Source organism: Zophobas morio, unplaced genomic scaffold (genome assembly GCF_036711695.1).
Source record: "Zophobas morio isolate AGI-343-1 ecotype UQ-CSIRO unplaced genomic scaffold, CSIRO_AGI_Zmor_V1 ptg000021l, whole genome shotgun sequence".
Taxonomy (NCBI): domain Eukaryota; kingdom Metazoa; phylum Arthropoda; class Insecta; order Coleoptera; family Tenebrionidae; genus Zophobas; species Zophobas morio.
The window spans coordinates 8,810,804-8,836,010 of NW_026972126.1; the positions used below are offsets into that span (position 1 = coordinate 8,810,804).

The window sequence follows — 25,207 nt, forward strand, 5'->3', positions numbered from 1 at the left end:
GTGTAATGAGGGAAGTTCTGTTTAAGTAACCTTAAACCACTTTTAGTTTGTTAAACTTGTGTGGAAACAGCTGAACCTGAGACAATGAAATCTAACGTGACATGCATCTTATATACTCGTATATGTCTTATTATTTTATTATTATGATAGCATTCAGATAAGTGGCTCTCCTAGAACAATGTTAGTATTTTAAAGAAAAAAATAAGTCAGAGTAATTTATGGTCCATTATGAGAGCTAAATATTACACGTTATAATTATTTTTAAATACCTCACATAAAAACAAACACCCATTTAGCTTACGTAATACCATTCATCACTAATATCACAGAAGACACTGATAAACGCCTTTAATGTTTATATGCATGACATAACTATTTCTTAACTAAAATGGGAATACAATAACCGTTTGTTTTCGGTCGCTCGCTTGCTTTTAATGTTTCAAAGGCTATTGCTTTCGGTTATTAAACCCTTCTCGGACCTCACCTGCAAAGGTTTTTGCTAAACCAACATGAAACTTAAACGTTAATACAAAGTAAATTTTCTCATAACCTGTAACAAACGGATTAAAACCAGAGAACAGCAGAAGACCGACAAACAATTTCAAGGGATGGTGACCTTTAATAGATACACCTAAATTTAATTTCGTCTCCACTTATCGTTTATTTTTCCCTAAAAATTTATTGTATCTTAAATCATAGTCTCAGTATTAATTTTTATCTAAAAATAAGTGCAAATTAAGTAACATTTTATTGAGATTTGTGGGTCACCAAGTTAAAATTTAATTGAAGCGCCGCCTGAGAATCTGTTAATAAAAATCTGCATAAAATTTTTCTTTTAAGGGATCTATTATTTTTGACACGATGCAGATAATAACTGGGTCAATTAATAATCAACAAAGATAAAATTTTATAAACAACTGTTAAATCAAACATTAATCTCTAGTTTGTTATATTTATTTATTTATGCATGCATTTATAAATCATCACCGTATAAACGAAAGTCCCTAGAGTCCATGACATTGTTTCATCATTAATAAAAAGAAAAAATTAAACTGGACCTAGATCTGATCCTTGTAGATAAAGCGTTTATATATATATACCCTTGATTAAGACATATGGCCTACAATTAGATAAATATAATCTTATCCGAGAGATTGAGAAGTCTCTGATACCAGAGAAAGATAGCTTATATATATTTTTTTTAATCTAATTAAAAGGATATTTAATTTCCTAGAGAAACTACAGATGCAACAAGTTATCTTTGTTTGAACTCAAGTTATTCTGTGCACACTATAAATAATAAATCGATAAATCATCAGTGTGTAATAAATTAACAGCATTTAATTTCATACCCACATCATTAATATACGTTATAAAAAGCGCGGCTCCTTATACAGAATCTTGGGAACTCCAGAATTCTGATCATAACTTGAACTTGTAACCCTTGTATTGTAGATTTAGATAGCTATGTTGGTTATCAATGATAACAGTATTAAAATTACCGATATGAACTAGCCTGACCTAACCTGACCTGACATGACCTCAGTAAAATAATTAATTTCGACTATTTTTTTTTCTCCGAGTTCAAACTAGGCTCATTGTGAAATTTATTTCCTTGTAAAGACGAGGTTCTCGGAACTTTTTTACACATTCTTGTAATTCTTTGCAAAAATAGGCATAGTCGAAGATCTTGTTGGGAAATTCTTGCCGGAATTCATCCCAAGTCGCTTGAATCGAGTACTTCCATACCACAGTTTACATTCTGTCCAGTACGACTCAATCATAAGTGTGTTCTGCTTCAATGGAAAGTCTATTTTTAAGTGAATACGCCCAATAAAGTTCTGAAAAAAACTGTTTTTAGTGTAAATATGAGTAGCTAGTATAATTAAAAGTTTTGATATTTAACACAATGAACTATCTTCAAATCCATGGTAGGAATTAAAAAAAAAAAAAACTAAGCTGTCTTTTTTAAATCTCGGTGAGACCTAGATTCTGCTAAATGGTTGGAAAGTTATCTTTATCTAAATAATTGTTATATGACATCTAATATTCAGTAATCTAAGTAGGTCAGATTTCATAAAATAAATTAAACGAATGCAACATTGTAAAATGTATCAAACACTTATTTTAGTCAGACGAGCTAAGAAAAAAGACAATTCAATCCGCTTTAAATATTTTGGTCTCTGGAATCCTGCTGCCTATTAATTTACCTTTACATCTTCTGCAAGTGACAGCTAAGAGTGAAAGCTCAAGGATCTTTTTTAAAGTTTTTTCTTGATACGATTATAACTAAATGTTGTTTCGGCAACTTCCAAAGTAAGTTTTTACATTATGTTATACAAGAATTATTGTCCAATTTCTGGGAAGCATCGCAGCTGCACCAAACTTTCCCTTCACCAAGCATCGAGCTGATAAGTGAAAAGTGTGAGCACTTAGCTCCACAGTAATTGGGCCAAATTTCCACAGTCCAAAGTAAGCGATGTCTCTTACTTAATACTTTTTTTCCAATCTAATTAATCGATTACGTTGAAAAATTCATGAAGCAGCTACGACCCAGTTGAAAAACGGGGACGTAAAATGCAAATTCCGGATGCTTTTTCTCTTTTATTAATCGCTCTCGAGAAGTGCGGTTTCAGCGCTAAATTTGCTGCTACTTCCTACAACTCATGAAAGTTGAAACTGCACTCAGTCGCTAGCTCAAGCACCATTTCATCGATCTGACGACCAACAGTTCCGACTTACCGCCGTTTTCCCGATAAATAAAAACAAAAGAATTGTTAATAGATCCGAATACCCCATAAAATAATTTATGAATTTCCTGGAACAGAAAACACAGAAATTGTTGTTTTCGTGGCGCCCGAAAAGCTGGAAACTTGAACAAGGTAACATAAAATCGCGCTAGGAAAGCCTGAAAAATTTATTTCGAACAGAAATCACAACTCCGCGAGGGCAAAAAGAAAGATTATCCGGCTTTTGATATTGCTTATCCAGCTTTGATACCGCGCCTCTGATAAAATATGCAGTGGTTAGCAAGGCGACAGTGATTGGCATGATTTCGTTCAAATAATTCTCTTTGTTCTAAGCAGTTCGCACTTCTTCACCAATGTGATGGAGACGTTCTTTTTGTGGAATTTGCTTTATTTCTGTTATCAATTTATGAATTTGTCTTCAGTTTTTTAAATAAAATAGATATAGCACAAGCCACCAATTTTTTATTTCAAAACGAATTCATTAAACGGTTTTTGCGCATTTAAAGTATCTTTGTTTTCTTGTATCTTTGTTGTAATGGGACGAATATACTTATTATTTGTGCATTGGGTATCGTTACTGATCTTATTTTAACTATATCTAAAATGAGTGCATTATATGAATGTAGTTACGAATTTTGATTTTTCTTCTGAAAAGAATGTTTAGAAAAAATTTGAAATTGTGACATATTCGTTATTCGTGGTTACTATGTAATTTGTATTAATAATAAAGCTAAGCAAAAAGGGTCTATATTTATAAGCTTATTACAAATAATAATAATAATAATAATAATAAGGATTTATTTCCAACAGACTACATTGTCTATGGTGGAAACTTAATACACTAACATTATTAAAATTGTATCTAAAAGAACCTAACAAAATAGAAAAATATAAATGAAAAGGGAAAGCAAATTAGATCACAGCGAACCTTAAATCATATTAAAGTTGTAACAAATAGCAGTTAGTTTTGCTTTATATTTTGTGTTACTAAAATTATCATAAAATATGTCTACATTATGATTTATTAAACAATTACACAATCTCAAACATCTCATAAGCGGGCTATTGAAATGATGGAATGTACTAGGCACCTGATAATAAAATGTTGTGGGCGTACGACAGTTCACACGGGGGCAAATAAACTGAATATTTTGTAATATTGATGGACAGAAAATTTTGCCACTTATTAATTTTTGCATAAAGGTTACACAGGCTACATTTCTCCGCGCATAGAGGAAACATTCGTCAACTATATTATATAACGCTTCTGATGCACAGTGTTGAGGCGGATATGAACCATACATCTTAAAATAAATAAATTTACAAAATTTTCGCAACACATTTTCAATAAGATTAATATAAATTTTATAATGTGGTGCCCAAACTACACAACAATACTCAAGCTTACTTCGAACTAACGCATAAAACAACAGTTTAAAACTAAATATATCTTTAAAATCCGCTCCATTTCTAAATATAAAACCTAAATTTTTAAGAGAACTGTTCACGATATGTTCGATGTGCGGTACAAAAGACAACGCAGAATCAAATATTACACCTAGATCCTTAAATTCATTACACACTTGTAGCGGCAAGCCATTTATGTTATAATAAAAGTTCAATTTATCTACCTTTCTTGTTATTCTCATAATTTTGCACTTGTCAATGTTAACATCAAATTTATTATTATGACACCAAGTAATGAAACTATCTAAACTTGATTGCAACTTCAGACAATCATGAACAGACTTTATTATATTTACTATCTTTAGATCATCTGCATAAATAAAACTTTTTGTTTGAAGATTCGTTACGACATCATTAAAAAATATGGTAAAAAGCAGAGGACCTAAATTGGAGCCTTGTGCCACTCCACTATTTACTTCTATTTCAAAAGACTTACATCCACCATACTCAACATATTGTTTTCTCCCAATAATCATTGACCTCAATAATAACAACAAATCATTACAAAATCCAAACATTTCAAGTTTTTTTAAAAGCACGCAATGATTCACCCTATCAAACGCTTTTGTCAAATCAGTATATATCACATCTACTTGGAAGTTATTATCTAAAGCTGATGACACAAATTGCGTGAATTCATATAAATTAGTGGTGGTTGACTTCCCTTTGACAAAACCATGTTGTTGTGGGACAATGTAATTTATAACATGTGAATATATTACATTAGAAAATATAGTTTCAAATAATTTGGAAAAGTTTGACAAAAGCGCTATGGGTCTATAATTTTTAATACTTGATTTATCGCCTGACTTAAAAATTGGACACACTTTTGACAATTTCCACTTGTACGGATATGTGGATGATTTTAACACTAAATTAAAAATATATTTAAGGGGTATTAATAAACATCTAATGCAATCAACTACAAAAAACGCAGGTATACCATCAGGGCCAGATACTAAATTAGGTTTAAGTTTTTTTGCTGCTTTCAGAATGTCATCATCATTAATAGAAAATAAATGCAAAACAGAGGTAATATTACAAACTTTTTGAAGCGAGATAGAGACACAGTTGTTATCACCACAAATATCACAAATGTTAGTATTCATATCACTATTATTATCACATCCAGGAACGTTGTTATCACAGAAAACGGTGGAAAAATTGTAAGCGAAAGCGTTGACAATCTCTTGTGGAGAGGACACAACATCGTCACCATATGTCATTTCGTTTAAAGTCACGTGAGATTTTGTTTTAGTTTTCACAAACGACCAAAACTTTTTTGGATCATATTTGATGGAGTTTTCACTGTTGTTTACAAATCGCAAATATTCATTACGACTTTCACTACGGATGGCACAAATCCAAAGAATAAATAAATACACCCAAGTGGAAACTTCTGCTCTTTGTTGTACAAGGTAAATATTTATTTATATGAAACGAAGCATGTGATTTTACTCAAAGCAAATGCTTTCAATTTAGCCTTTTATTTACGAGATTTGCTTTAACTTCTAACCAAACTAAAGAGATTTTAAAATATCTTCCCTGAAATTCTTAAAGCCTACTGAGTTTGAAAGATGTTTTGCGTAACTGTATACAGAGTGTTTCTGAGGAGTCATGACCCAGGATGACAGAACTTCATCAAGTCAGAACTGTAATACTACATGTTGTATTATTTTTACTTTTCGAGTGTAGGGATATGTTGTCCTATGGTTAATTCAACCAATGGTTAATAATTTTACCTTTATTCGACAAAAAAATCTGGTAAATAGCATTTTTCTATGTTTTTGATTGTAAGGTGGTACAAGCAATTTATTGTTATATAATATATGTACAAGTTAAATCTAGGAATTGATGAACGTTAGGGTCCGTATGGAATTGCGCTAGTTCATGCAATCTATAGCTTTGCGGGGCAGTCTTAGTGTCACGGGTGGGGTGGAATCGCGACTATTCGCGTGATCCGCTCGTCCAAGAATGAATTGCGTCACTTGGCGTAATCGCGACAGTGACCGTAAGTGTAATCCGTAAGTTCTCTTAATCTCCTCGCCTCGGGTAGAGTGGAATTGTGGCCATCTGTATGATTCGTTTCATCGTAGGAGGAATGTCGTTACTCAATGATGTCGACTCAAAATTTTGGAAGGAATTTAAGGTTTGAAAAAATAAATTGGTTGCCACAAATCACTTACTACTAATTGATAATCATAACTCTAATGTTATTATGACAAAAAGTGGTTCGAAATATAAAAACAATGCTATTTACGTTGTAATTTTAAATGTTGATCCAAATTTGGGTTGGTAGCAATTTGATACTTGACACTGTTAACTGTTATCATGTTATTACTGTTTATTAGTAGTTCTTGTTAATTAAAAAATTGATCTAAAGAGTTTAGACAGTACTTCCCTCGCTGTCGGAAACGTGACGACTGCATTTCTAATAAGTTTTTTTTAGCAGTGGATTTCAAAGAATTCGGTTCTGTAGTTCCTGATTAAATCAATAGAATAAATTGACGCATTCATTAATTTTTTTCAGTCACCAAACCAAATATATTTTGAGTAAAGATTTATGATGCTCTTTATAGCCTTAAAACATCTGCAACATTTCAAAACATTCGGGTTAGCAAATTCAAAATTAAATTGCAAAATGTTGTTTTATAATTTTGATTTTTTTTCCAAAAATCTGGACGTTTCGGGTAAAAACTCAATTCGGAGTCGTAAACTACATGTGTAGGACTATGTTATTTTGTACAATTTAAAACCCATTTACTATGTACAATTTTGAAGTGACGTCATCTCATTAGTGGTAGGGATGATTAGACAAATTTTGGTCCGCATTTTACCATCTACATGATATTCCTAATATAAATACAAAATTTCACATCAATCGGTCTAGTACTTTACGGGAATGACGGAAATGGGAGACCTATTTCTTCGTTTTCTAGAGGTCATGAAAGATCGAGAAAACGTAAAAGTAGAGAGTCGGCCGACGGACTCGATTACAATACTTCCTTTGCTTACGCTCGGGAAGTAAAAAAATCGTAAAATCGAAAAATTGAAAACTCGTTTATACAGCCTGTTATTGAAAGGTACGTACAAAATAAAATCGGCAATTGGTCTCGAAGTATGGGTGCTAAAAGTTAAAAAAAGTTCAGGTAAAAGTGTTCACCTTTTAGAGATAAAAATTATTAAAATGTATGTCCAAATTCGTTGTACGCCTCTGATAAAAAGATCATCTTTCGTTTCTGTAGCAACATTTAGTCTTGACAAAAGTTGTATTGTTACGGTTGCTAGGATTTACTAAAATAAATTAATTTTACCTATTTATCCTTCAGCAGCGTCTAAAAAGATTGGATAAGGGTTAATTTTCCCCTTAAAATTTTGATAAGACAAAATAAGTTTTTCCGACTTCTTAGACTTCGCGAAGAACTGTCCATTTTGTTGTACGTACCTTTCAATAACACCCTGTATAAAATTTAAACAATTGATAAACTGAAAATCAAAAAACTAGAAATAGAGAAATCGAAAACTTTAAAAATCGAGAAACTAAAAATCGAGAAATTGAAAAATCCCAAAACTGGAATGTCGACAAATGGAGGAATTAAAAAAACTAAAAGTCGAAAATTTTAAAATTCGAACAATTGAAATACGTAAATACACACTAAAAAGTTTAAAATCAGGAATTCGAAACATCAAAAAATGGGAAAACTAAAAATCAAAGAACTAGAAATCGAGAAATCGAAAAATCTACAATTAAAAAAAATCGAAAAATCGAAGAATCTAACACTAAAAAATCAGAAAATTGAAAAATCCAAAACTAAAATGTCAAAAAATCGAAAAACCTAGAAATCGAGAAATCGAAATTGAAAAATTGAAACATCTAGAATTCGAAACATCAAAAGATTGAGAAATCGAGAAGAAAATCGAAAAATTAAAAAATCGATACGTCGAAATCTCGATAAAGCTGAAAACGGAAAACCGACAAATTGAAAAACCGAAAAATCTAAAAGCGAGAAGTCGAAAAATCGAAAAATCAAGGAATAGAAATATGTAAAATTTAAAAAACAAAAAATTATAACGTCGAAAAATTGAAAAATCGAGAAATCATAACATCAAAAAATCGAGAAATCAAAACATGAAAAAATCAAAATATTGAAAAATCCCAAAATTGAAAAATCCTAAAACTTGAGAAATCGAAAAATTGAAAAATCGAGAAATCAAAAATTCGAAAACTGGACAATTTGAAGAATCGACAAACTGAAAAATCCTCAAAGTAGAATGTCGCAAAATTGAAAAACCGAAAAATCTAAAAGTGAGAAGTTGAAAAATCGAAAGTTAGAAATATCGAATTATCAAAAAGTGAAAAATCTTACATTTAAAAATTCGAAAAATTGAAAATTGAAAACTGAAGTATGTACTAAAAAACCGAAAAATCGAGAAATCGAAACATCTAAAATAAAAAAAAAACGAAAAGTTAAAATTTCGAAAAGTTGAAGAATCGAAAAATTGAATCGAGAAATAAAAAAATTGAAAAATCGAAATATTGAAAAATCCCAAACATCGACAACTTGAGAAATCAAAAAACTGAGAAATCGAGAAGTCGATAAGTCGAAAGTCTAAAAATCAAAGAATCGATTTATAAAGAAATTGGGAAAAGGAAAAATTTAAAATTTCGGAACGCCAAAAATTTATTCACCAATTTTTTGAGAAAACAAATAATAAATTTTGCTTAACGATTTACCACGAATACGATAACCTTAAAATATTTATAACATTTCAAAGCAATCTGTTTTGCAGTTTCAAAGTTATGTATATTGCAAAATATTGTTATTCAGTTTTGAATTTTTTCCAAAACTTCGGGATGTCTAAGGCGAAAATTCGACACGGATTCACACACCACAAGCACAGGAGTATCTTATTTTATCAAATTTAAAAAACCCTTTATTATAAATTTTCGAGATGACGTCATCCCATTCGTGGTGGGAATGATTAGCCAAATTTTAGTTAGCGTTTAACCATCTACATGATATTCCTATTATACATACAAAATATGACAACAATCGGTCCAGTAGTTTGGGACATTACTGGTCTAATAACAATAGATACAGAGAGACAGACAGTCCGACAAACATACAGATAGACAGGTAGACAGACAGACAGACAGAGAGACGAAAACGGGAGACCACTTTTTTCGGACTCTAGAGGTCATGACACTTTGAAAAAATATGAAAGTGGTCATTCGTCCGATGGACTCGATTATTATACTTTCCGTTCAAAATGCAATGGACACTTTTCAACATTTGTAACATAAATAACTATTATTTTTAACACACTATCGTATTTTCTAGAGGCATATCTGACCATGAACGTAAGCTAAGGAACTATAGTAATCGGACGAACAGCCACTTTTATATTTTCTCGACGTTTCATGACCCCTAGAATACGAAAAAAGTAGTCTCTTGTTTCTATCTGTCTGTCTATCTCTACGTCTGTCTGTCTGGGATCTGTGTCGACTTTTATTAGAGACGTAATTTCCAAACTACTGGCCTGATTGTTGTCAAATTTTGTATGTATATTAGAAATCTCATGGAGATGGTAAATGCTAACTAAAATTTGGTTAAAAATCCCCATCAACAATTTGATGATGTCATATTCTCCTATACATGTGATGTACAAATCCGCTTTAACTTTTTCCCTAAACGGCCAAATGTTCACAAAAATTGAACACTGTAATAATATTTTACCAGTAACTCAGGATATAACCATCTGTGGCCATGCCTTTAAGATGTCCGGATGTGTGATTTTTTCTTTTTTTCACTCACGCTGTGTATTATCTATATTTATGACATCATAACAAATTTTTTATTGATCAAATTAAGAACGAGTCATCATGTTCTAATAAGTAATATTCAGAACATTCCGTTCGATTGTCACTTAATTAATAATAATAAAATTGTAGTCCTTTGTTGTGTGGCGACAAACTCATTCAAATCAAACAAATTTCTACGTGACATTCTTCCGATGTATAAATATACACATGAAGTTAAAGCTTGTTATTATTTCTGAGAGGCCATTTTTCCCCCTGCTTTAAATATATTGGGGCTGCGGGATGTTATTTATGCCGCTGGTTTTTACTTTATAGAGATTACCACACAACAAATATCGCAAAATCTAATTTTATAATTTTTAAAAGAAACGGGATTTGTTGGATTTGTACTTAAGAAGCGAGGGAAGTCCTGTCGAAATAAACTTCGACCAATTTTTATATGGTTTAAATTTGAATTCTATATAAGGCAACATTTAACTTTTAAGAATAAATCAGAGAATTCAAGTTCCTCGTCGTAGCTTGTCACCCTTCCCCGCTAATTTCACTCTATAGACAGGTATATCAAACACACCACATTTCTATGCCCCAAAAACCTGCCGAATATTATACTCTCTACCCGATCTTCGCAAAAAAAAAACAGTTATTTCCAAATTGCGCCTTTCACGCGGACACGGGTCTCCCTCGAAGCTTTAATTAAAAATCCATTTGGACAAATCACAAAAACCGCAAACTTTAACTAGAAAATGTGTTCCGCTTTCGCCACGCAGCCTTTCTCGAATTTGTAACGATAACTGAATTGAATATTACATTTCCAAGGAATGGAGCCAACAACACTTAATTACGTCACAAAACAACAAAGAATTCACAGACATTAATGCAACTTATGAAGAACCAATTTGATGATTTTTTTCAGTTGAACACCTCTTATATTTATATGTAATATTACTAAAAACATCCCTTCGCTCCATTCTCCATAAAATTGAACAGAAAAAAATGAAAGATAAATTCTGTGTTAAACAGTTTAAGCCGATTTAGACACTGGAAATTTTACATATATGTATTTTTAGAAATTTAGATGAGACAGTTGCACCTTGAACTCTATGATACGTCTCTTTATTGTTTGCCCAATATATTTTTGATTATAACCTTTACAGTTCATTTCATAAATTCACGGCTTTTCTTTTGACCTGACTTTATCCCTTGGGTTACCAATAAGCGTTTGAAGGCTGGAGCTGCAAGGGTAAACCAAATTTCAGGTCTCCAACCATTTGTGAAAGGACAATCCAAGCACAAAATCTTTAAATGGACATTCGCATAACCGCTGAATGTGTTTTATTAATATTATTTTTGATTTTTTTTAACAAAATTTTGTAAAATATGACATCGTTGTAATTATTTAGTACCCTAAAATGATATAAAAATTAAAATGCTTGATTCAGCGTTTGATACATAAAAACGAACATCAAAACATGTTGAAATCCCCGCCGAAAAATTAACTCAATGCGAACCTATAACTTTTCAATCGGAAAAATTAAAGCGACAAAAAATAAAACAACAATCAATTGCCAAAACAACTTCTAAAAGACCAGCCACTCCGCGTTCTGGTCTATCGATTCTTAATAAAGTCTTCGGAAACTTCTAATTCCTGTTGATTTCTTTGTTTCATCAATCATTCTCAATTACAGACTGAAGGGTTTCTTGAGTTTGGACGTGGACGTGTCACACCTGGAAGTGAACCAGTGCGAACCCACCACCACACCCTCCCAGACTAATTCCAACGAAATATCAATCTTCCACGGCACACACAAATGTCACAACACCACATCTCAGGTGGCATTCGATGGCTCAATTTATTGCCCATTTCATTAACCCCCTTTCAATTTCAGTGCTTCTATCGACCGCAAACTATGTCCTCTAATTGGTCCAGGGGGAAGTATCAGTGCGTGTGCAGGCCAGGGTATTACTCTCCGCGCTATGGAGGGGTGTTCAACGGGACTTTGGTTGAAGGTAATTGTTTACAAAGTATTATTTAGTCTACGTACATATGCGTGAAAAATTAAGGTTTTCAAAATATTTTGTGATGGCAGACGTGGTATTCTTCAAAAACTGTATAGTTTGAACAATTTTCAGTGATATGAAAACATATTCCTTATAACATATTCTGTAAAGAAGTGTAAACAGTAAATAAAGAAAGAAACAACAAAATAATCAGAATTTTAACATACATTGATTTATAACTACATAAAAAATTAAAATGTAAATCACCAGTGAAGAAAGGAAATTAAGGTGAGGCGAACCAATTTCTTTCTTTGCTTATAATTAATGCGGTAAACTTTCAAAATATATTGATAAAAACTCACTAGCATATTATCTTGTAGTATCTGTTATTATTTTTTTAATGTATTTATATTTTAGATTTTACGCAAGATATAGCTGTCATACCCGGCTAATATAGTACAAGTATAACTTTAATCTTATCTTTGATTGTCAAAAATACTGAATATAAATTATGGGGCGCCATTCCTGTTTATGGCTGTTACGTACATTTACATCATGAGACAAAAATTGATAAAAGAATATAAAAAAAATTATAAAAACTTTCTCCACAAATGTAAACAAAATTACGAAAGTTGTGATCACAAAAATCAATGAAAAACAAAAGCATCGAACTAAAACTTATACAAAATGTTCATAGAAATGATCTCGCTTTAGGTTTGTATATTTTTACCTTCAACGCAGTTCATTTTATCCCGGAAAATTGTGACATCTATTTACACAGCCCGTAATAAGCCAAGAAAATTGCAAAAAAAAAGCAATGAATTCATCATTGTCCGGAAGAGTGATGCTTTGTTCATAAAACATCCTATAATTCACCGTAAGATAAAATAACGATGCAAGGAAACTCATATTTCACAGTTTTAATGCTTGTCTTTTGGTATTCTTGCATTTAAAGGTGTCATTTGTCTTGCTTATGCTCTCACAATACATTACACGAAACGAAATAAAGCGTAGTATATTCTAACAGCACAACGAAATAAATGGGTCAGAACCCTCATATTACCGTATATAAAACTATAATGAGAGTATTGGCAAACAATAACCATTCAACTTTGATAATAATCTTATATTAACGATTTCCTCGCCCAGTCCACAAAAAAACACCCTTATCAGATCATATCTGTACGTGTAGTTATTTTTTGAAATTTCGTTAGTAATTCTTGTCGTGTAATGAATTAAGTTAAATAACATGAAATAATTGGTCACTTTGTAATAGCTTACAGTATAATTTAATAAACACATTCATATTATACATCGGAAAAAGCAATAGACAACTTAAGATTATAGAAATGAATTCTGCTATGTTAGAGTTGGCTCATGCGACAACTGGTTATTATCTACTTAAATAATATAATAGCTATAATACGCTAACGTTATAAGTAAATAATATATGATAAAGTTTTTATTGCACCAAAAGGATTAAAATCGTAAGAAAGAAGACACTGTTTATCCACTTTTATAATCAAAATTGTAGTACCTATTTTATCAATCACGTACACTTGTATTTCAATGGCTAATACCTATAAACCGTAAAACTAAAATATAAGTGTGGACAATAATAAATTAATACTTTAACGTTTATTGCGTGTAAAAAACCCATGTAATAGAAAAATACAGGGTGATTTTGAAATGTGTGCAATAAAAAAAATGGGGAATAGCTCACACTAACATTTATTGCACTGTGCAAAATTCACATTCCTAAGTGGTAGCAATGTCCAGGAAAAATTATTTGAAATTACCATAATACTATTCACTGAATGGCACAGAACGACTAGGATTAAGAACCAAAAAGGCGGCGCACTGATAAGCAACGTACAAAAACACGAGAAGAGCCAGTCATGTATCAGTTGGTTACTGTCATCTGTTCGGTTAACGTCTTTGACCATAGTGAATTTGTCCAATTCAAAGCATGTCGACATAACTAATAATGCTTTATGGTGTGACTGATGGAAACACTAGGTAATTCCAAGCCTCAAACTCACGATCGTGGCCGTGATAGAACCGAAATAATACTACAAGCTGAAGAACAAATTTTGGCACACTCGCAATGCTGTTTTCAAAAGTGACAACGCTCATATTTGGTTCGATGAAGATCCACACGCTCGTTAAAAAGTACGACTTGAACGACAGTTTTCCATAAATGTGTGGACAGGTATCATAAATGATTAATTGAACCTTAAGTTTTACTGAACAGACACAGTACCTCGAGTTTTTAAACAAAGTGTGGGAAGAGCAGCTAGATATGGAAGTGCCTCTGTGTGAACGAGTTCGCATGTGGTACTTGCATGATGGAGAACCACTACATTTTGGTAGGTTGATTGGTTAAATAACCATTTTCCTAACCAGTGGGTCGGTAGAAACGACTTAGTAGCTTGACCTCCGCGTTCATCCCATCTCAGTCCGTGTGATTTTTGTCTGAGGGGTTGGATGAAATAATTAGTTTATGAAAATCAACAGTGTCCAGAAACTATTGAAGAGCTTCAACGAGTGAAAGTAGCAGCCGCTACAGTTCGTGGAACTCCCGGAGTAATCTTTCGCATTGACCTTTAACGATGAATGAATAAAGTCGGTTTTGCTTTTAATTGAAACTGAAAGTGCTTACATCGTTTTTATTCAAACGTTTTTCCACCTACTGTTTAAAGGGTGAATCAGTGGCATCGCATCGAGGATTGTTCATGGGAATTTTGCCCCATTCTATTTTTAATTTGTTTTTTCTATATTTCCACAATACTCTGTGGTTACAATAATTGCATATATTTCGAAATCACCCCATATAGACCGCAAGAGAAGAAAGTGCATGTATTATGGAAACTTTATGCAACATTTTAACCACATATTTTATTCTTTACTCCTCTGTATTGCAAATGGGTGGTCATGAAAAATCTTGAAGTAACGCACTGCTTTAGATTACGTCATGACTAAATTCATTTATACCTGTTGATACGCATCTACGTGGCGCTAGAATGTGGTTTAAGTAATAGACATCCTATATACCAGTGACGTTTCGTTCGCGGGCTCAATTAGTCAATGACCCCCCTAAGAAAACAAAAAATATAAACTGAATAGTGAATAAAATATTTGTTTGTCAAAATAACATTCGTCAATAGTGTTTTCATACTTATATATTATATCATGACATGAACATTTCAACAGCAAAACAACCACTCATTAGCGCTTCATTGGGTCAATTATAAATACTGACCTCGCGAAAAGTATTATACGTAGAGATTTCTTTTAAGTGAGAGTGAAATAAACTTATAACAAAATTTGATTAAAGCAGACGGAATCACATACAGGGTGTTATGGAAAGGCACAAAATAAAATCGATGATTGGTCTCGAGGTGTGGGTGCTAAAATCTGGGTCCAAATTCGTTGTGCGCCTCTGATAACAAAGTTATTTTTCGGTTCTTTAGCAACATTTAGCCTTGACAAAAGTGTTTTTATTGTTTACAAGTAGTTTACGGTAGAGCATTTGAAAATACTTATGAGGCGCAATGTCTTTACGGATATCCAGATAATGTGATATCACCAATTTGGGACACCTACCCACAATGCTCAAGAAGTGAGGCAATAGTTCAACCAAGATTTTCCAAGACAATAGATAGGAAAAATGGACCAGTGTTATGGCCACTTCGCTCTCCGGACCTTAATTCATGCGATTTTTTCTGGTGGAGATAGTTCGTGTTGTATTGTATATATTTTTCAATTAATCTTCACTAGTTCCTATACTTTTCTACTTTTCATTTATTCTGTATTGCTCTTAAAATAAAAAAAAAACTTGTTTATTTCTGCCAAAATAAGTTTTACAATTCATTAAACAAAGCAAAAAAAAGACAGTTCTTCAATACTTCACTATGTAGTATGTATATCCAAATCAAAAGGAACATTATGTTTTAACTAAACATGTAGATTCTGAGTTGATACAAAATTTTTTTTCGATATCTGGATACACATACTGTTATTTGGATTCCAATGGGTTTCCCAAAAGAAGATTCCATTTTCTTTCAGGCCTAAACGGACGCTTGTGGACAATAAGAATTATGTCGAAGTACTTTTAACAGTAAGACATGTATTTTAAATGATGATTTCCGCAACACAGTCATTGACTAAAATTGTTTGACAAAAAACAGACAATTGCAACGGACCATGCATGAATTCGGAAATAGTATAAATTTTCGTTAAAAAGGGAAGATTTTAATATGGTCCATTTGACGAATGGTTAATTTATTGTTTTCTTGATATTTCATGACTCCTAAAATATGAAAAAATAGGTCCCCGTTTCCGTCTGTCTGTTATCTATTGGTAATTTTATCAAAGAGATAATTTTCGAAACTACTGTTCCGAATTTTGTGGAAATTTTTAAATTTAGTTTAGGAATATCGTGCAGAAGATAAATATGTAACCAAAATTTGTCTCATTGTTCCCACCAACAATATGATCACGTTCCTTCAAAGTGTTTCATAGTAATACATAACTGAAATGTTGTAAAATCACATCCTCTTGTACTTGTAGTTTATGAATCCGCCTTAATCTACAAATTAGTTTAAATATGGTTTTGCATTTTGTTATTAGTATTATACTGTTCCTATCCAAATTAATTTATTTGTGCCTACTAAAAAGTTGATGACGTCATCACAAAATTCCATTAAGTAAATTTCACTTGAAATAAACGCAGAACATGCTCCTTTCCCTATAGTTTCATAATACAACCCTAATTTTTATAGTACAAACTTATAGGGATTATCCTAACAAAAACTAAAACTTAGCAGTATCAAATTTCATAATTTATCTAAGAAACTATTTAAAAAATAACTTTAGACCAACTTTTTTACAGAATTTGAAAGAGTAAGAGTAAAAAAATATAAATAATACAAGCCGTGGTAAAACAACACAGTAAAGATGGGATTTGAAAACACACGAGGAGGAGCACAAATCCGAGGACCAAACAATAATCCCACTCGACTAGTCAAATATAATGTAGGTACATGAACCATGTGGATAACATTGCACAAGAAATACATAAAGTAATTGTGATAAAAATCAAGGCGGATTCATAAACCACGAATATACTTAGTATTATTTATAAGTTGTTCCAAGTTTGAAACATAATTTTCTACTTGCTAGAGTAATTTGAATATTGACAAAGAAAAAATGAAACTAAAAATGTTTCCAAAAATCCTAAACTTCTGAAATGTTACTGTAATTTACTATTTGAATATTTTTCATAATTTCGATATTATAATTACACATTCTTTAGTTGAATAATAACAATACAAAGAGTCAGTTTTTCGTAGATGAACAAAATATTTAATTCGAATTGAAATCCAGTGTGTGAATAACACGTGACTATGAGAATTTGAGTAATTGAAGTTGATCATGTGATCGGTTAACTACGTGATTAAGTTAATGATGTTATTGTAAACCGAATCTTAATCAATAAAATAAAGAAATAAATTAATATAGGCGGTATATGAAATATAAATAATTTTCGAATAGGTGCTTATATGATACAGAAAATTCATTAGTCACTGTCATCCTGCTTCAGCTTGAATTAAAAAAACTCCAAATTGACTAAACTTTTTTAATGAAAACTAAAAAAAAAACAAGAAAGATTTTTCATTATTCAACAAAATTGGTGAAAAAAACCATTGCTTGTAGATAGCCATAATTTCTACATTTTTCTCATTTTTCTGTAAAATCATGCTAATTATACGTTTTTACAGTATCTTGGCAGGACGAAGAAGAAAATAACACGGATTCCTGGAGCACCGTATTCCAGTGCATGCAATGCGCCCCTGGATGTCATTTCTGCACAGACCTCTCACCGTGTTTAGCAACATATCATTGGCCCTTCAGAATTACCTTGTTAGTATTCAGTGTCAGTTGTGCCCTTTGCACCATGATTATAAATATCTACATGTTTAAACATCGGAAACTAAAAGTTTTCAAAGTGGCTAGTCCCATTTTTCTCAGTATTACTCTATTTGGTTGTGCTACTATGTATATGGAGATGGCGGCCATCTTCCCTGTATTAGACAGGTACTCTTGTATTGCTACTAAATGGTCACGCCATCTTGGATTCTGCGTTACTTATACAGCATTACTCATGAAGACGTGGAGGTAAAGAAAAGTACCGCGATGTTCTTGCTTCAAACTTATATTTTATTTACAGAGTATCTCTAACTTATCGTGTGAAGTCTGCTCATAAAGTTAAATTGACGGATAAGCAATTGTTGCAGTGGATGGTACCAATTCTTCTGGTTATGTTGATATACTTAGGAACTTGGACTCTTTCTGATACCCCAACCGCCGAAGAAATAGTTGATAATGAAGATCTGAGGTTTAAGCAGTGTGTTTACAACTGGTGGGACCACAGTTTAGCTATTGGTAGTTATTTTTCTCAAACTTTCGTGAGAGAGACTATTTTGTACCCTTTTAGGTGAAGTTCTCTTCCTGGCTTGGGGCATCCGCGTGTGTTACAACGTGCGAAACGCCGAATCCCTCTTCAATGAAGCAAGGCTCATCAGTTATGCTATCTACAACATCGCCATTGTCAACATCATGATGATCGCTTTCCAGTAACCATTTCTTTTTCGTTTATAGTTGTTTATTAATTTTTCTAACTTGTAGCTTGTTCATCTTCCCTCGCGCCGGTCCTGACATCAAGTACTTGCTCGGCTTCATCAGAACCCAACTGTCCACCAGCGTAACAGTAGCCTTGGTATTTGGGCCCAAAATCATCCGAGTACTGCGTGGGCAAGGCGACCAATGGGATAATCGCGCTCGATCCAGGGGTGTGACAGCGTCATTCTCTCTAAACGGAATCGGTTTGGTACCAGAAGAAGCACCAGATCTCTATCAAGAAAACGAAGAACTGAAAGAAGAAATTCAGAAGTTGGCTGCTCAAATAGAATTTATGAAGATCGTTCACATGGAAATCAACAACCGACACGTCAAGCCGAAAAGTGGGGGGTACTTCACCACTCTTAACGCTCCAACAGTGGTTCATAGCCCTTTGTCTAGGCAAGGATGCTTGCTAAGCAACAAGCAACCGGAGGAGCTGTGACGTTTAAGAAGTTGCGGCGAATGGATTAAGTTGGATTTGTTCGACAGTAAAGAAACAAGAAAGCCTGTTTTTGTATAAACAAACACGTTTTGGAAGAAGGTCTTCCATTTTTATTTTGCCTTTTCCGGTGCTCAATTACCTTGGGAACGCATTTGTCAAAATTTTTTCTTCAAACATTCAAAAACGCTAAATGATGACTGATTTTTATAATAGAAACTAGAGATGCTTCTCTTGTGTGATACCGTAGGGAAAGAAGTTAGATGCTGAAGTATAGTTTGTAGAGAGAAAAGTATTTAAATTTATTACAGCAACAAGAAAATGTTTGATGTGAATTAATGTTGCTCTATGTCAAGAATTTAAATCAATGTTGAACAACTCTGTAACGTGAATTTTTTTATTGATTTTTAGATGTGTAGAAGATTGTTTAAACCAAATATATAAACAAGAAAACTGGAAATATGTGTGATAGCTAATGTAGTCGGTGAACGACAATACAATATATCAATTACTCAATTTAAAAGATAACACTAGTACTTGACAAACTTAAAAAAAAAAATCAAAATTAAATTCCAACTATTCCAATTTAAATATTTGTCATAGGTAATGTCGTGTCATATAGCGATCATAGAATACTACTTAATCGTTGTAACTTGATGTTTAACTCTATTATTGATGTCTATTGATGTTGAAAATGTCTGTGGTACAAAAACAACACAAAAATGAGCCCTCACTAGGGAAATTTATAATGAACTTTATAAATTTCTTATCAAGTTTTTGTACTGCAGATATTCATCCTATAATCCGTAGCACAACTTCAAAATAATTAAATTGGAACTATTGGCAAATTTTACAGAGTTAAGTACTGGTGTTGTGTCATTACGTCAGTTGTTGATTTACTCTCAAATGTACTATATATTTGTATTAAAAAAAATAAATGTGTTTATAAAACGCCGCAAATGTTTCAATTTCCCTCCTAAATACATCCTAGTTGCACTACCGGCACTTCTCGCAAGATGTCGCTGTATACGTTATTTACGAAACGCGTAAACATTAAACACCATGACAGTCTGACTCATTTTCGAAATTGTTTTATAAATTAACATTAAAGTGCCTTTAAATAATCATGACAACGATTAAGCAAACTACGATCAAAGCCATAATCTGCCTTATATTCGCCACAAATATTTTCACAGGTGGGTCACTACATTGTTTGAAATTTAGGTTAAAATACAGTCATCCAAGTGACCATTGATTACTAACGACAACAACACAGCAATAACCTTACTACTGGTCGACTAGTTCATGGGCGTGTCGTTAACTTTTTAATTTTCAGTTAATGCTGTCCGTTGTTATCAATGCAGTTCAAACCGAGACCCAAAAGGAGAAGACAGCTGTGGCGCTTACAAAAAATTTGATAAAACCCACCATATAGCTGTCGAATGTAACACTGAAGACAGTCATATGCCAGGTTCATTTTGTATGAAACTGACACAACAAAGTCCTAGGGGATTTATTTGTATGTTTTTTCTTTTTTAATATATAAAATAGTGCTTCAAGTAACGTCATTGTTTTAGGGGATGGTCGCTGGAGACAAGTAATCAGAAGGTGTGCCTCTGTTGCAGATACTGGAGTTACGGGTGTCTGCAATTGGGGTGTTTATGAAAATGGGGTTTATTGGGAAGAATGTTACTGTTCAGCAGATGAATGTAATGGTAGTACTAGATTAAAAACCTCACTAGTATTATTATCGGCGGTATTTGTTATTTTTAGTTTTAGAATTGTTTAATTTTTAGTCAATTGTACGTTTACTGAGAATCTCTTTAATCCGTCCAATGTACAATTTGTTTTCTATATATTTTTTTTATCATTCCATCCAAGATGTTAATTACTTAGTTATATTTTTTAAAAACTTATGTAATAAAATAAAACTGAACGAAGTTTTACTAGTCTATATACACATATATGTACCAGTAAAATTTATTAAAACAATATAAAAATATTTCCAAAATCTTAAATTATATATATGGGACGGACTATAAGTAATATCATTAAGTCAGTATTTACCTTAATTGTAAAAAAAGTAGTCATTCATAGCAATTCCAGGGGTACTTAATAACTAGTTACTATGGACCAGTGTCTATAAATGTTATTTTTTGTCCTAAGATAAAAAGTCCGTTTAAAATTTGTCATTAAAAAAATTCATAACCATCTACAAACACTTTCCATCAGTATAAAACTCAACATAATTGTACTGCAAAAAGAAATTCTAACAATATATGTACAAAACTCAGATCTTAAAATTGACAATGAACACAAATGAAATGGAAGTCCTATCACATAATTTTCAACATAAGAATTGTCATAACTGTTGCAACAGCAACAAATGGCGAAACTTTTACATTATTGCCACTATTGCAACCATCCTTTGTGTTGCAGGTACAATATTCCATAAAAATATTGTAGGTACCAGTTCTTAGCAAACAAAATCTTTCATCTCCTTGTATGCCTGGTTCACCAAGATATGCACAACTGCGTATGTATTTCCACACACCATGAACTGAAAAATAACGTATACATTATCATTTATACTTATATTATTATTCCATTTCTTACATTTCTGTCGAATTTTTCTACACATTGTGGCTTTCACATCAGGCATGAAATCCAGTCGTTGTTGTTTGCAATCCGTAATTGCAAATGTTGTGTTATCAAAAGGGTCCGAACATTTCGGGTCGGCGTCCGATCGACAGTCCCAGCATTTAATAGCCCAACCTAAACATAACATAACCTCAAAATAACTTTCATAACGAAAATGTAAAATAGAATGACGAAAAAGTTTACACGCCGGTACAATTTGCTTTGTTATTAAATATACTCTCGATGTATGGGTGTGTGGCAAAATTATTTTACGAATTCCAAGAAAGGGCGAGGCTGTAAACAAATTAATTAAGACAAAAACTTACCGTTTTGTATGATAACTGCTAAAGTTAAGGCAAATATAAGGCACGAAATTTCTTTTGAGAACCCCATTCTTGACGGGTAACCAAAATCAAAAGAAATGCAAATTTTAATTTTGTTGTGGTGTGTTTACGGTTATTGCTGTCTTCTGTCACTACACAGTCTTATTTAACATAGGAAACGTCATTCGCTTATACTTATACAATTTAAAAGGTTGCGCGCCATCTTTGTACATACGCGACAAACGAGGTGTTGATGTTATTTTAGAAATTGGGAAAATATACTAGTATACAAAATAATGGTCGAAAATTCCTATGGATGCAATTACCTATTAAACTGTAATTTAAATTTAATATCAAAATGTGACTTCCAGTTATAACAATTTGAAAGTGGGATATCCTTCTTAAAATTCTATAAGTAATACATTTGTGCTCAAAATTTGAGAACTGTTCTGTTATAAAATAAACATAAACTTCTTATTGTCGTAACTGAGGACAATAAGCTTTTGTCAGTTAGGTGATTTCTTTTGGAGTTTAGTGTTAAAATATGTTCACTATTACTGGAAATAGTTAGGTTTTGCATTACTCTATTGCAATCATTTTATTAATTTCATTAGAAGCTACCTAATGCACTTTCTTTTTCATAGTGTGACATTTATAATTTTTAATGACAGGCACTATTTTAGAATTTTGCAGTTGTTTAAAATGAATGCGATTTACCCATAAACATCACTGACAAAAATACTGCATAGTTAGAGACGATAAGGACTTGATAAAAGGTCAGACTAAATTTGGATTATTGTTAAACCTGATGATAAATTTTAATGATGCAAAACTGCAAAATTTGTGTATAATGAATTATAATGCTACAGTTAATGACTTTCTGTATAGATTTGATTTATTTAATTGTTAAATACCTATTTGCCTATTTGAAGCTAATGTCATCACTCATCAACTTTTTAAAAGGCAAATTACTAAGCTTTGGTAGAGTATTAATGTCTAGCTCTACAATTTTGTGAATTTTGCAACCTGTCCTGATGACTGGTCATTATACTCTCCGTTTTCATAAATGTTAATCAAGTTAAGCTTTCATGGTGTGCCCATACATCTAATACCATTGTTAGATAGTGTAGGTAATTCTTTTTCAAAATGTAGTAACAGAAATTCCAAAACAAGCGTGATGAGGAATATTTTATAATCACTTTATATAATTAATCATGACGGGACTATGGAAATATGTTTCATTTCTTTGATTAAACCATACACATCAAAATTCAAACTTTTTAAATTAAATTTGAAGTAAGACCAGAGACAATAATTGACCCTTTCTTTGTTTGTTTTTAGATTCGTGAATGATGGGTTGCCTAGAGAGTGGAGCAAAGGGGCGAAAACTGCGAAGGACGATTCCATGGTGGCAAAAAGTTGATTTTTATTTCCCTAAATCATTTGAATTGTGGCTTCCCATTTTGGTTTTAACATATTCGATTGATTGACATTGACAATGAAAAATACGTACCTATATTACCATAGCCTAATATGAAAACTTTTTCATCACCTGTTAACAGTTAATAATGAAATTAGATGCGTTGTTCTGGATAACGTTTAGATGGATAAATAGTTTTGCACTACACATTGATTTTTATAAATTCTGTTTAAGCAATTATAAATAATTAAAAGTAAATTTCTAAGCAATAAGAATATGGTATGGCATTGTAGCAGAATTTATGAGATGACCTCATCACTTATTCTGGGGGTATTCATAAGTATACCTACGTATTTAAATTTTAATTAATGTTCCGTAGTCACATGATTTTTTTGTATTTGGTAACTTGTAAAAACAACTGTTATCATTCTGAGATCGATCCCTAGTGAAGGTGGAGTACTATGTTTAAATTCAGGTGACAAATAGCTACCAACATAAAAATCGTACTGCGTTCCAGTGGAGTTAGCGCAATATAAAATTCTGTCATATATGTATATGATACAGTTATGTAGGCTTACCTTTTTTTATATTCTTTACACACAACTTTGTTCCAATAGTTGCTACAGGTTGTGTTAAAAAAATCGTGTTTTTTAGAATATATTAATGAGATTAACAACATAATTTGCATAAGTTACGATACAAAAAACACACCCCGATTTCTCAAATTTCTTCATTTTTCAGTGGATAAGTGTTCACCAATGTTTTCAAATTGTTCCATAAATGAAAAAATTGGTCTAAAGTAATTTAGACAAGACTTCCTTCGCATGTGGAGACAAATATTTAAACAAATTCAATGTGCTAGAACAAAAAATATCGACAAAAAGGATGGGATCGAACTAACGCGAGCAGAGCTCAAATACTATAATAAAATAAGAAATTCACCCGTCCCTGCAGTCGTTATGTACGTAACACAATATCAGTTATGCACACAAAATTTTTTGTAAAGTAATTGTGATAAAAATCAAGGCAAACTTATAAACCACAACTATAGGAGTATGTTATAAAGTTTATAGGTATATGTACATGAATTACTACGAAAAAAAGTTTACGTCATTTATTTGTTGTTCAAGATGGGTATAATAGTAAGATAATATTTTATTGGTTAAATCAAGAACGACTCATCCCATTTTATCGTAATTTTGGGAATACATTATTCTTATTATTAGTATTGCAGTATGTTTACTCACATTGATTTATATGTGTCTTTACAAAAATGTTGATGATATCATCACAAAGTTTTGCGATGCATGTAGCACTTTTTTATATTTACTTTATCACTGGATATAACTTCTAAGGGGTCTTATAAAAAAAAGTAAAATTCGCAAAATTAAATTTTATATGTTTTCAAAAAGCTGTGTTATGTGTTAAAAAAGATGTTCTATTGTGGCTCAGGGGCGAGAGAATAACAATGAGAGAGGGAAAAAAATATCTTTTATTATTATATCTTACTTATCTTATTTATGAAATAAGAATTTTAATTAAAGATAGAAAAATATGTCAAAATTTGGACCCCAGAGCAGGTATTGATGTGGAAATAAAAATAGGATAAATCAAGAATCGAAAAATTCTGGAAATTTTAATTCCAAAACGAGTTTATCCTGACAC

At 32.1% G+C, this 25,207-nt stretch overlaps 3 protein-coding genes across 7 annotated transcripts in view; 2 read left to right on the forward strand and 1 right to left on the reverse strand.

Annotated features, from left to right (window-relative positions):
* Positions 1-20,110, forward strand: part of LOC135132953 (probable G-protein coupled receptor CG31760) — a 196,617-nt gene extending 176,507 nt beyond the window's left edge. For all 5 annotated transcript variants that reach the window (XM_064061174.1, XM_064061172.1, XM_064061173.1 and 2 more), the window contains 6 exons: positions 11,724-11,868; positions 11,925-12,045; positions 17,820-18,216; positions 18,269-18,483; positions 18,536-18,674; positions 18,727-20,110. In XM_064061174.1, coding sequence (XP_063917244.1) covers positions 11,724-11,868; positions 11,925-12,045; positions 17,820-18,216; positions 18,269-18,483; positions 18,536-18,674; positions 18,727-19,162 — 1,453 coding nt within the window. In that variant the 3' untranslated portion in view covers positions 19,163-20,110. The remainder of the gene's footprint in view (positions 1-11,723; positions 11,869-11,924; positions 12,046-17,819; positions 18,217-18,268; positions 18,484-18,535; positions 18,675-18,726) is intronic.
* Positions 20,111-20,195: 85 nt separating this feature from the next.
* On the forward strand, positions 20,196-21,105 carry LOC135132956 (uncharacterized). Its single transcript, XM_064061178.1, has 3 exons — positions 20,196-20,355; positions 20,496-20,678; positions 20,737-21,105. Exons 1-3 carry the CDS (start codon positions 20,286-20,288, stop codon positions 20,946-20,948), a joined length of 465 nt encoding a protein of 154 aa, XP_063917248.1. The 5' UTR covers positions 20,196-20,285; the 3' UTR covers positions 20,949-21,105.
* On the reverse strand, positions 21,092-22,301 carry LOC135132958 (uncharacterized). The gene is made up of 3 exons (XM_064061179.1): positions 22,126-22,301; positions 21,776-21,934; positions 21,092-21,719 (listed from the first exon to the last, which is right to left on the reverse strand). Exons 1-3 carry the CDS (start codon positions 22,190-22,192, stop codon positions 21,496-21,498), a joined length of 450 nt encoding a protein of 149 aa, XP_063917249.1. The 5' UTR covers positions 22,193-22,301; the 3' UTR covers positions 21,092-21,495.
* Between the last annotated feature and the right edge of the window lie 2,906 nt (positions 22,302-25,207).

Coding starts and splice junctions, on each gene's coding strand:
- LOC135132956 (XM_064061178.1), top strand. CDS start 20,286: ATGACAACGATTAAGCAAACTACGATCAAAGCCATAATCTGCCTTATA. Junction 20,356..20,495: donor CGCCACAAATATTTTCACAG/GTGGGTCACTAC, acceptor TTTAATTTTCAG/TTAATGCTGTCCGTTGTTAT. Junction 20,679..20,736: donor AAGTCCTAGGGGATTTATTT/GTATGTTTTTTC, acceptor TCATTGTTTTAG/GGGATGGTCGCTGGAGACAA.
- LOC135132958 (XM_064061179.1), bottom strand. CDS start 22,192: ATGGGGTTCTCAAAAGAAATTTCGTGCCTTATATTTGCCTTAACTTTA. Junction 21,935..22,125: donor AGCAGTTATCATACAAAACG/GTAAGTTTTTGT, acceptor TGTTATGTTTAG/GTTGGGCTATTAAATGCTGG. Junction 21,720..21,775: donor TAGAAAAATTCGACAGAAAT/GTAAGAAATGGA, acceptor GTTATTTTTCAG/TTCATGGTGTGTGGAAATAC.